This window comes from Leishmania infantum, chromosome 19 (genome assembly GCF_000002875.2).
Source record: "Leishmania infantum JPCM5 genome chromosome 19".
NCBI lineage: Eukaryota > Euglenozoa > Kinetoplastea > Trypanosomatida > Trypanosomatidae > Leishmania > Leishmania infantum.
In genome coordinates, this window is record NC_009403.2 from 709026 (window position 1) to 718034 (window position 9009).

The following is a 9009-nucleotide window of genomic DNA, read 5'->3' on the forward strand; positions in this document are numbered from 1 at the left end:
TCGCCCTCGTCTTTTACATCTACTCCCATTCGTTCTCTCATCTCCCTATATATTTGTTTTTCCCACCCGCGGCTCTTCCTCTACCTCACTCCCTCGGTGCGTGTGGTGGTGGTTCGCCTCTCTTGTCGATTCCTGTAGTTGTCGCCTCGTTTCAAATTGTTTTTTCGAAAATCAAGCGTGTGTGTTTGCACGCCTTCCGTGGTTGCTGTCGTTACTGCGTCGGTTGGTTGCAGACACCTCTTTTCGTCGACTATATCTTTCTTTCCTTCGCCCTCGTCTTTTACATCTACTCCCATTCGTTCTCTCATCTCCCTATATATTTGTTTTTCCCACCCGCGGCTCTTCCTCTACCTCACTCCCTCGGTGCGTGTGGTGGTGGTTCGCCTCTCTTGTCGATTCCTGTAGTTGTCGCCTCGTTTCAAATTGTTTTTTTCGAAAGTCAAGCGTGTGTGTTTGCACGCCTTCCGTGGTTGCTGTCGTTACTGCGTCGGTTGGTTGCAGACACCTCTTTTCGTCGACTATATCTTTCTTTCCTTCGCCCTCGTCTTTTACATCTACTCCCATTCGTTCTCTCATCTCCCTATATATTTGTTTTTCCCACCCGCGGCTCTTCCTCTACCTCACTCCCTCGGTGCGTGTGGTGGTGGTTCGCCTCTCTTGTCGATTCCTGTAGTTGTCGCCTCGTTTCAAATTGTTTTTTCGAAAGTCAAGCGTGTGTGTTTGCACGCCTTCCGTGGTTGCTGTCGTTACTGCGTCGGTTGGTTGCAGACACCTCTTTTCGTCGACTATATCTTTCTTTCCTTCGCCCTCGTCTTTTACATCTACTCCCATTCGTTCTCTCATCTCCCTATATATTTGTTTTTCCCACCCGCGGCTCTTCCTCTCCCTCACTCCCTCGGTGCGTGTGGTGGTGGTTCGCCTCTCTTGTCGATTCCTGTAGTTGTCGCCTCGTTTCAAATTGTTTTTTCGAAAATCAAGCGTGTGTGTTTGCACGCCTTCCGTGGTTGCTGTCGTTACTGCGTCGGTTGGTTGCAGACACCTCTTTTCGTCGACTATATCTTTCTTTCTTTCGCCCTCGTCTTTTACATCTACTCCCATTCGTTCTCTCATCTCCCTATATATTTGTTTTTCCCACCCGCGGCTCTTCCTCTACCTCACTCCCTCGGTGCGTGTGGTGGTGGTTCGCCTCTCTTGTCGATTCCTGTAGTTGTCGCCTCGTTTCAAATTGTTTTTTCGAAAGTCAAGCGTGTGTGTTTGCACGCCTTCCGTGGTTGCTGTCGTTACTGCGTCGGTTGGTTGCAGACACCTCTTTTCGTCGACTATATCTTTCTTTCCTTCGCCCTCGTCTTTTACATCTACTCCCATTCGTTCTCTCATCTCCCTATATATTTGTTTTTCCCACCCGCGGCTCTTCCTCTCCCTCACTCCCTCGGTGCGTGTGGTGGTGGTTCGCCTCTCTTGTCGATTCCTGTAGTTGTCGCCTCGTTTCAAATTGTTTTTTCGAAAGTCAAGCGTGTGTGTTTGCACGCCTTCCGTGGTTGCTGTCGTTACTGCGTCGGTTGGTTGCAGACACCTCTTTTCGTCGACTATATCTTTCTTTCCTTCGCCCTCGTCTTTTACATCTACTCCCATTCGTTCTCTCATCTCCCTATATATTTGTTTTTCCCACCCGCGGCTCTTCCTCTCCCTCACTCCCTCGGTGCGTGTGGTGGTGGTTCGCCTCTCTTGTCGATTCCTGTAGTTGTCGCCTCGTTTCAAATTGTTTTTTCGAAAATCAAGCGTGTGTGTTTGCACGCCTTCCGTGGTTGCTGTCGTTACTGCGTCGGTTGGTTGCAGACACCTCTTTTCGTCGACTATATCTTTCTTTCGCCCTCGTCTTTTACATCTACTCCCATTCGTTCTCTCATCTCCCTATATATTTGTTTTTCCCACCCGCGGCTCTTCCTCTCCCTCACTCCCTCGGTGCGTGTGGTGGTGGTTCGCCTCTCTTGTCGATTCCTGTAGTTGTCGCCTCGTTTCAAATTGTTTTTTCGAAAATCAAGCGTGTGTGTTTGCACGCCTTCCGTGGTTGCTGTCGTTACTGCGTCGGTTGGTTGCAGACACCTCTTTTCGTCGACTATATCTTTCTTTCGCCCTCGTCTTTTACATCTACTCCCATTCGTTCTCTCATCTCCCTATATATTTGTTTTTCCCAACCGCGGCTCTTCCTCTACCTCACTCCCTCGGTGCGTGTGGTGGTGGTTCGCCTCTCTTGTCGATTCCTGTAGTTGTCGCCTCGTTTCAAATTGTTTTTTCGAAAATCAAGCGTGTGTGTTTGCACGCCTTCCGTGGTTGCTGTCGTTACTGCGTCGGTTGGTTGCAGACACCTCTTTTCGTCGACTATATCTTTCTTTCGCCCTCGTCTTTTACATCTACTCCCATTCGTTCTCTCATCTCCCTATATATTTGTTTTCCCACCCGCGGCTCTTCCTCTACCTCACTCCCTCAGTGCGTGTGGTGGTGGTTCGCCTCTCTTGTCGATTCCTGTAGTTGTCGCCTCGTTTCAAATTGTTTTTTCGAAAATCAAGCGTGTGTGTTTGCACGCCTTCCGTGGTTGCTGTCGTTACTGCGTCGGTTGGTTGCAGACACCTCTTTTCGTCGACTATATCTTTCTTTCGCCCTCGTCTTTTGCATCTACTCCCATCCGTTCTCTCATCTCCCTATATATTTGTTCTTCCCACCCGCGGCTCTTCCTCTCCCTCACTCCCTCGGTGCGTGTGGTGGTGGTCGCGCCTCTCTTGTCGATTCCTGTAGTTGTCGCCTCGTTTCAAATTGTTTTTTCGAAAATCAAGCGTGTGTGTTTGCACGCCTTCCGTGGTTGCTGTCGTTACTGCGTCGGTTGGTTGCAGACACCTCTTTTCGTCGACTATATCTTTCTTTCGCCCTCGTCTTTTGCATCTACTCCCATCCGTTCTCTCATCTCCCTATATATTTTTTTTTTCCCACCCGCGTCTGATCGCGTCTGCGGAGGTTCCTCTCTGTGCCCTCTGTGGCTGTGTGCGCTGTTCTACTCGCCCTTTCTCGTGTCGCCGAAGCCCACGTTCTCGCCCCCTCCGCTCTCCTTGATTCCTGTTCCGGACAACAACTGCGAAGACGGGAAGCAAGGAAAAGGCGGCTCCGCAGCCCCGTATTCGCACAAGGAAAGAAACAAGAAAACGCACAAGAAAACGCACAAGAAAACGCACAAACACACAAGAAAACGCACAAACACACAAGAAAACGCACAAACACACAAGAAAACGCACAAACACACAAGAAAACGCACAAACACACAAGAAAACGCACAAACACACAAGAAAACGCACAAGAAAACGGAGGCGGCAGGGAAGGCGAAGGGCAACAACGCAAAAGAAGAAAAGGCGGCGCCGCAGAAACGGGTGGGAGAAGACGGCACACGTCCACTGGGCCGTTCTGGTCATATTTCTCTGCGTGCCTTCGGTGTTTTTTTTTCTCTCGTTTTTGTGTCTTCTCTTTCCTCTCTTTGTTTTCGAGCCGCTTTTCCGTGCGCCTTATTTGTCCGCCCTCTTCCTCGCCCTTTCGCATGTCGCCGAAGCCCACGCTCTCGCCCCCTCCCCACCTCCGCCGACATCCCGTCGGAACACGACGAGGACGGCAGGTAAGAAACGGCCGGCTCATCGCCGACGTTGAGATGCCGCTCCTTACCAGCTGTGCGGTGGTTTCCCTCCTCCTCGTGTGTGTTTTGTGGAGGATGGAGGACGGAGTGGAGCTGTGCGCTGTGGGACTCGTGTCTTGTTTTGGCTGCCGCGCCTTGCGGATGGCGATGCGGTTCTCTTTGTTCTCACTGCACGCTTTCCTGGTGCTCGTGAGGGCGCACTGCCCTCTTGCCTATACACTCCTTTTCGTGGCCGGAGGACTCGTTTTGCACGCGTGCGCCCTCCTCTATCTCTCTCTTTCTTTGGGCATGCGTGCTCTTCGCTCTTCGTGCCCCGCCTTTCCTTGCTGGCAGGCTTCGCCGAGCACCACGCCACTCCTCCGGGAAATCAGCCGCAACGAACCACCGTCCGCGAAGAATGAGCGGAACAACCCAGATTATAGCAGCATGAAGCCGAGCAAGCGAGCAGCAAACCTGGATAGCCGTGGGGCCACAAGTGCAGATCATTCTACAGCGTCTTCTCACACAGAGGCGGTGCCGCCGTTGACAGTCGATACATTGACCGTTCCGCTAGTCCACGCCGAGTGCGCACCCGCCACCGCACCGCTGTCGCCAGGAAACGGTCTTACACCCACACTGGCCGAGTGCGCATCTGAGGCGGCGCGCCGGCCGACCGAGGCGGCGCCGGTGTCTGCAGTGGAGGCTCTGCCTCCGACGCCTGCCGAGTGCGCATCCGACGCCGCGCCCCAAAAGATCAAGATGACGGCAAGAAAACGTCATGCGACCGCTTCCCTGCATCGTAAGCGGGAGCGTGATGGTGCGTCTGATTCAAGTTTATGGCCGCTGCATACTCGGCGCGCTCTTGACCCGTCCGCCCACACTGCAGCGCCCCAGCCGAGCGAGGCGGCGCCGGTGTCTGCAGTGGAGGCTCTGCCTCCGACGCCTGCCGAGTGCGCATCTGAGGCGGCGCCCCAGCCGAGCGAGGCGGCGCCGGTGTCTGCAGTGGAGGCTCTGCCTCCGACGCCTGCCGAGTGCGCATCCGACGCCGTGCCACAGCCGAGCGAGGCGGCGCCGGCGTCTGCAGTGGAGGCTCTGCCTCCGACGCCTGCCGAGTGCGCATCTGAGGCGGCGCCCCAGCCGAGCGAGGCGGCGCCGGCGTCTGCAGTGGAGGCTCTGCCTCCGACGCCTGCCGAGTGCGCATCCGACGCCGTGCCACAGCCGAGCGAGGCGGCGCCGGTGTCTGCAGTGGAGGCTCTGCCTCCGACGCCTGCCGAGTGCGCATCTGAGGCGGCGCCCCAGCCGAGCGAGGCGGCGCCGGCGTCTGCAGTGGAGGCTCTGCCTCCGACGCCTGCCGAGTGCGCATCTGAGGCGGCGCCCCAGCCGAGCGAGGCGGCGCCGGCGTCTGCAGTGGAGGCTCTGCCTCCGACGCCTGCCGAGTGCGCATCTGAGGCGGCGCCCCAGCCGAGCGAGGCGGCGCCGGCGTCTGCAGTGGAGGCTCTGCCTCCGACGCCTGCCGAGTGCGCATCTGAGGCGGCGCCCCAGCCGAGCGAGGCGGCGCCGGTGTCTGCAGTGGAGGCTCTGCCTCCGACGCCTGCCGAGTGCGCATCTGAGGCGGCGCCCCAGCCGAGCGAGGCGGCGCCGGCGTCTGCAGTGGAGGCTCTGCCTCCGACGCCTGCCGAGTGCGCATCTGAGGCGGCGCCCCAGCCGAGCGAGGCGGCGCCGGTGTCTGCAGTGGAGGCTCTGCCTCCGACGCCTGCCGAGTGCGCATCTGAGGCGGCGCCACAGCCGAGCGAGGCGGCGCCGGTGTCTGCAGTGGAGGCTCTGCCTCCGACGCCTGCCGAGTGCGCATCTGAGGCGGCGCCCCAGCCGAGCGAGGCGGCGCCGGCGTCTGCAGTGGAGGCTCTGCCTCCGACGCCTGCCGAGTGCGCATCCGACGGCGCGCCACAGCCGAGCAAGGCGGCGCCGGCGTCTGCAGTGGAGGCTCTGCCTCCGACGCCTGCCGAGTGCGCATCTGAGGCGGCGCCCCAGCCGAGCGAGGCGGCGCCGGTGTCTGCAGTGGAGGCTCTGCCTCCGACGCCTGCCGAGTGCGCATCTGAGGCGGCGCCCCAGCCGAGCGAGGCGGCGCCGGCGTCTGCAGTGGAGGCTCTGCCTCCGACGCCTGCCGAGTGCGCATCTGAGGCGGCGCCCCAGCCGAGCGAGGCGGCGCCGGCGTCTGCAGTGGAGGCTCTGCCTCCGACGCCTGCCGAGTGCGCATACGACGGCGCGCCCCAGCCGAGCGAGGCGGCGCCGGTGTCTGCAGTGGAGGCTCTGCCTCCGACGCCTGCCGAGTGCGCATCTGAGGCGGCGCCCCAGCCGAGCGAGGCGGCGCCGGCGTCTGCAGTGGAGGCTCTGCCTCCGACGCCTGCCGAGTGCGCATCCGACGCCGTGCCACAGCCGAGCGAGGCGGCGCCGGTGTCTGCAGTGGAGGCTCTGCCTCCGACGCCTGCCGAGTGCGCATCTGAGGCGGCGCCCCAGCCGAGCGAGGCGGCGCCGGTGTCTGCAGTGGAGGCTCTGCCTCCGACGCCTGCCGAGTACGCATCTGAGGCGGCGCCGGTGTCTGCAGTGGAGGCTCTGCCTCCGACGCCTGCCGAGTGCGCATCTGAGGCGGCGCCCCAGCCGAGCGAGGCGGCACCGGTGTCTGCAGTGGAGGCTCTGCCTCCGACGCCTGCCGAGTGCACATCTGAGGCGGCGCCACAGCCGAGCGATTCGGCGCCACAGCCGAGTATGGTGTCGCGGATGTTTGCAGGCAATGCTGCACCTCGCATGTATTTCGCCCCTCACCACCGTGAGGAGGGAGGCCCCGTTATGGCGATGCGGCCGCCTTCTGGAAGCTGCAGAGTGGACGCGTCGCGTGCGGCGGCACGGCTGGCTGCGGTGTTTGGCGGGCTGCCGACACTGGAGGTGTCGCCGCCTTCCCGCTGTCCGAAGGTGGTGTTGCCGGCGTCGCAGCATGTGCCGCAAGCGAGCGAGGCGGCGCCGGTGTCTGCAGTGGAGGCTCTGCCTCCGACGCCTGCCGAGTGCGCATCGGACGCCGCGCCACAGCCGAACGATTCGGCGCCGGTGTCGCTTAGCCACACTCGCCCTCCCACGCCTGTCGAGTGCGCATCTGAGGCGGCGCCCCAGCCGAGCGAGGCGGCGCCGGTGTCTGCAGTGGAGGCTCTGCCTCCGACGCCTGCCGAGTGCGCATCTGAGGCGGCGCCACAGCTGAGCGAGGCGGCGCCGGTGTCTGCAGTGGAGGCTCTGCCTCCGACGCCTGCCGAGTGCGCATCTGAGGCGGGGCCACAGCCGAGCGATTCGGCGCCACAGCCGAGTATGGTGTCGCGGATGTTTGCAGGCAGTGCTGCACCTCGCATGTATTTCGCCCCTCACCACCGTGAGGAGGGAGGCCCCGTTATGGCGATGCGGCCGCCTTCTGGAAGCTGCAGAGTGGACGCGTCGCGTGCGGCGGCACGGCTGGCTGCGGTGTTTGGCGGGCTGCCGACACTGGAGGTGTCGCCGCCTTCCCGCTGTCCGAAGGTGGTGTTGCCGGCGTCGCAGCATGTGCCGCAAGCGAGCGAGGCGGCGCCGGTGTCTGCAGTGGAGGCTCTGCCTCCGACGCCTGCCGAGTGCGCATCGGACGCCGCGCCCCAGCCGAACGATTCGGCGCCGGTGTCGCTTAGCCACACTCGCCCTCCCACGCCTGTCGAGTGCGCATCTGAGGCGGCGCCCCAGCCGAGCGAGGCGGCGCCGGTGTCTGCAGTGGAGGCTCTGCCTCCGACGCCTGCCGAGTGCACATCTGAGGCGGCGCCACAGCCGAGCGATTCGGCGCCACAGCCGAGTATGGTGTCGCGGATGTTTGCAGGCAGTGCTGCACCTCGCATGTATTTCGCCCCTCACCACCGTGAGGAGGGAGGCCCCGTTATGGCGATGCGGCCGCCTTCTGGAAGCTGCAGAGTGGACGCGTCGCGTGCGGCGGCACGGCTGGCTGCGGTGTTTGGCGGGCTGCCGACACTGGAGGTGTCGCCGCCTTCCCGCTGTCCGAAGGTGGTGTTGCCGGCGTCGCAGCATGTGCCGCAAGCGAGCGAGGCGGCGCCGGTGTCTGCAGTGGAGGCTCTGCCTCCGACGCCTGCCGAGTGCGCATCCGACGCCGCGCCACAGCCGAACGATTCGGCGCCGGTGTCGCTTAGCCACACTCGCCCTCCCACGCCTGTCGAGTGCGCATCTGAGGCGGCGCCACAGCCGAGCGATTCGGCGCCACAGCCGAGTATGGTGTCGCGGATGTTTGCAGGCAGTGCTGCACCTCGCATGTATTTCGCCCCTCACCACCGTGAGGAGGGAGGCCCCGTTATGGCGATGCGGCCGCCTTCTGGAAGCTGCAGAGTGGACGCGTCGCGTGCGGCGGCACGGCTGGCTGCGGTGTTTGGCGGGCTGCCGACACTGGAGGTGTCGCCGCCTTCCCGCTGTCCGAAGGTGGTGTTGCCGGCGTCGCAGCATGTGCCGCAAGCGAGCGAGGCGGCGCCGGTGTCTGCAGTGGAGGCTCTGCCTCCGACGCTCGCTGAGTGCGCATGGAACGCTGTGCCGCTGTCGAGGGGGTCTGTTCCACCGCTGCTATTGCGCGGAGTTGATGCTGAGGCTGAGTTGGCAGCGGCGCAGCTCGTAGTTGCGGCGCGCAGCGCAATGACGCCAGCGCCTGTTTACAGGAGCTGTCACAAGCCCGTGTATGTGGAACGGGGTGCTGCGTGGGACGCTGAGATGGCGGTGAAAGCGAGTGTGAACCGTCTTCGTTGTCAGGCTTACGGCTCGCCAGTGCCATATGGCGCGCTGGAGGGGAGTATTATGGTGCCACCGACGCCTTTTGATGACCATTTTCCGGCTTCCTTATTTGGGGGTGAGCACACGGGTGAGATCTTGACAGTCCCCAAAAATGTGCTCGTCGCTACNGGAGAAAGGAGGGTCACCGGCAACGCAGGACGCGAGAACGGAAGGCGGAGAAGCAGAGGTCGCCGACAGGAGTGTCCACATTTGTGTACACACAAATGCAAGCACACACCGCTCACGAAATGGGTCAATGAAAGGAAAAGCAAACACGCGCCATCCACGGCAGCAGTATTCCCGGGATACGCAGAATGTGTGTAGTCGGCTGAACCGAGGCAACAGGCGGAGCATCACTAACGAATGGAAGATCGAGAGCATCAGCAGAGAGGCTGCGAGAGGGAGGTACGAAAGCTCGGGGTCGCGGCAGAGAGAAGTGCGAGAAGGGCGCGACAACATGGGGAGAAGACAGCATGAATGAGATCCGCCTCGCTCTTGCCGACCGCACCAGCACCGCTCTCATTGGG

At 61.2% G+C, this 9009-nt stretch overlaps 1 protein-coding gene across 1 annotated transcript; it reads left to right on the top strand.

The window, feature by feature from the left end:
• Positions 1–3580: 3580 nt before the first annotated feature.
• On the top strand, positions 3581–8806 carry LINJ_19_1690 (hypothetical protein; the record flags this gene model as incomplete). Its single annotated transcript, XM_001465097.2, has 1 exon — positions 3581–8806. The coding sequence occupies one exon, from the start codon at positions 3581–3583 to the stop codon at positions 8804–8806; it is 5226 nt and encodes a 1741-aa protein (XP_001465134.2).
• Between the last annotated feature and the right edge of the window lie 203 nt (positions 8807–9009).